We start from the raw sequence: 944 nt of genomic DNA on the forward strand, positions 1-944 counted from the left end.
TTTTTTTTTGTCTAAAATAATGTATGAATGATGAATACTTGGCCTTAAAGTCCCCATAAAATCAAAACTGAAGTTTTCTGGCTTTAATATGAATATGATAACCTTAAGGTTTCACATTAAACCTATTTAAAAAATGGGACAAGCTTGGTTTGCCAGTCGAAATTGGCCAGTAACTGATTTTGAGAGTCCCATAGCTGCAGTCTTAAATTTACCACGTTTGTTGAAGTAATCTCACCTTAACCACAGAAATGATGCCTTGGTTGGAAACTGGGTCTGTGCGGATGGAAAAGTGCCCTGAAGGATTTACAATGGTGTACTTAATCTTCCAGTTATCTCCACCTTTCTGGTCCTTATCTGTCGCATTGACTCTGCCCAGCTCCGCGATGTACTTGTTCTCCATTACATACATGTTGTACTGCAGTCACAGAATTGGATCAAGAGCTCAGAAAACAACGATCAAGTGAACGTCACAGACTGTGCATGTTTTCAATTGGTTTTTGTTGTTACGTACCATGGTAGGATGGAATTTTGGAGCATGGTTGTTAATGTCAGAGATGTGAATAATGGCACGACCGGTGGAGGTTAGGCCCATTCCAGACATGTCAGCCACCTGCAGAGTCAGCCTGAAGGACTGCACCACCTGACAACACATCAGGGCATGTTACTGCTTTCTTTGTTCAGACTTTGAAATCAGTATTTTTGTCTATGCTGTTTATTTCTGAGACACAATATAACCCACATCTCTGTCTAGTCCCACATCCCGAGTGTAGATGACTCCAGTTTTGTTGTTAATGCCAAACATGGTCTTGTTGATGCCGTGAGGAGGGATACTCTCTTGCCCAATGATGGAGTAGCTCAGAGCTGCGTTTTCGGTCATTGGATCATCTGAATCTATCGCTGTAACTTGCATTACTGAAGTTCCTGATGACAGAGAACCACACAAC

General features: G+C 41.6%; 1 protein-coding gene across 1 annotated transcript in view; it reads right to left on the minus strand.

The window, feature by feature from the left end:
* LOC107579344 (cadherin-15-like) overlaps positions 1-937 on the minus strand; it is a gene marked incomplete at its 5' end in the record, with an annotated part of 3,063 nt that extends 2,126 nt beyond the window's left edge. Inside the window, 4 exons of the mRNA XM_016265182.1 lie at positions 154-173; positions 236-415; positions 512-640; positions 740-937. Of these exons, the coding sequence (XP_016120668.1) occupies positions 154-173; positions 236-415; positions 512-640; positions 740-937 (527 nt within the window). The remainder of the gene's footprint in view (positions 1-153; positions 174-235; positions 416-511; positions 641-739) is intronic.
* Between the last annotated feature and the right edge of the window lie 7 nt (positions 938-944).

The sequence above is a fragment of the Sinocyclocheilus grahami genome, unplaced genomic scaffold, assembly GCF_001515645.1.
Source record: "Sinocyclocheilus grahami isolate Dianchi unplaced genomic scaffold, SAMN03320097.WGS_v1.1 scaffold16747.1, whole genome shotgun sequence".
Lineage (NCBI taxonomy): Eukaryota > Metazoa > Chordata > Actinopteri > Cypriniformes > Cyprinidae > Sinocyclocheilus > Sinocyclocheilus grahami.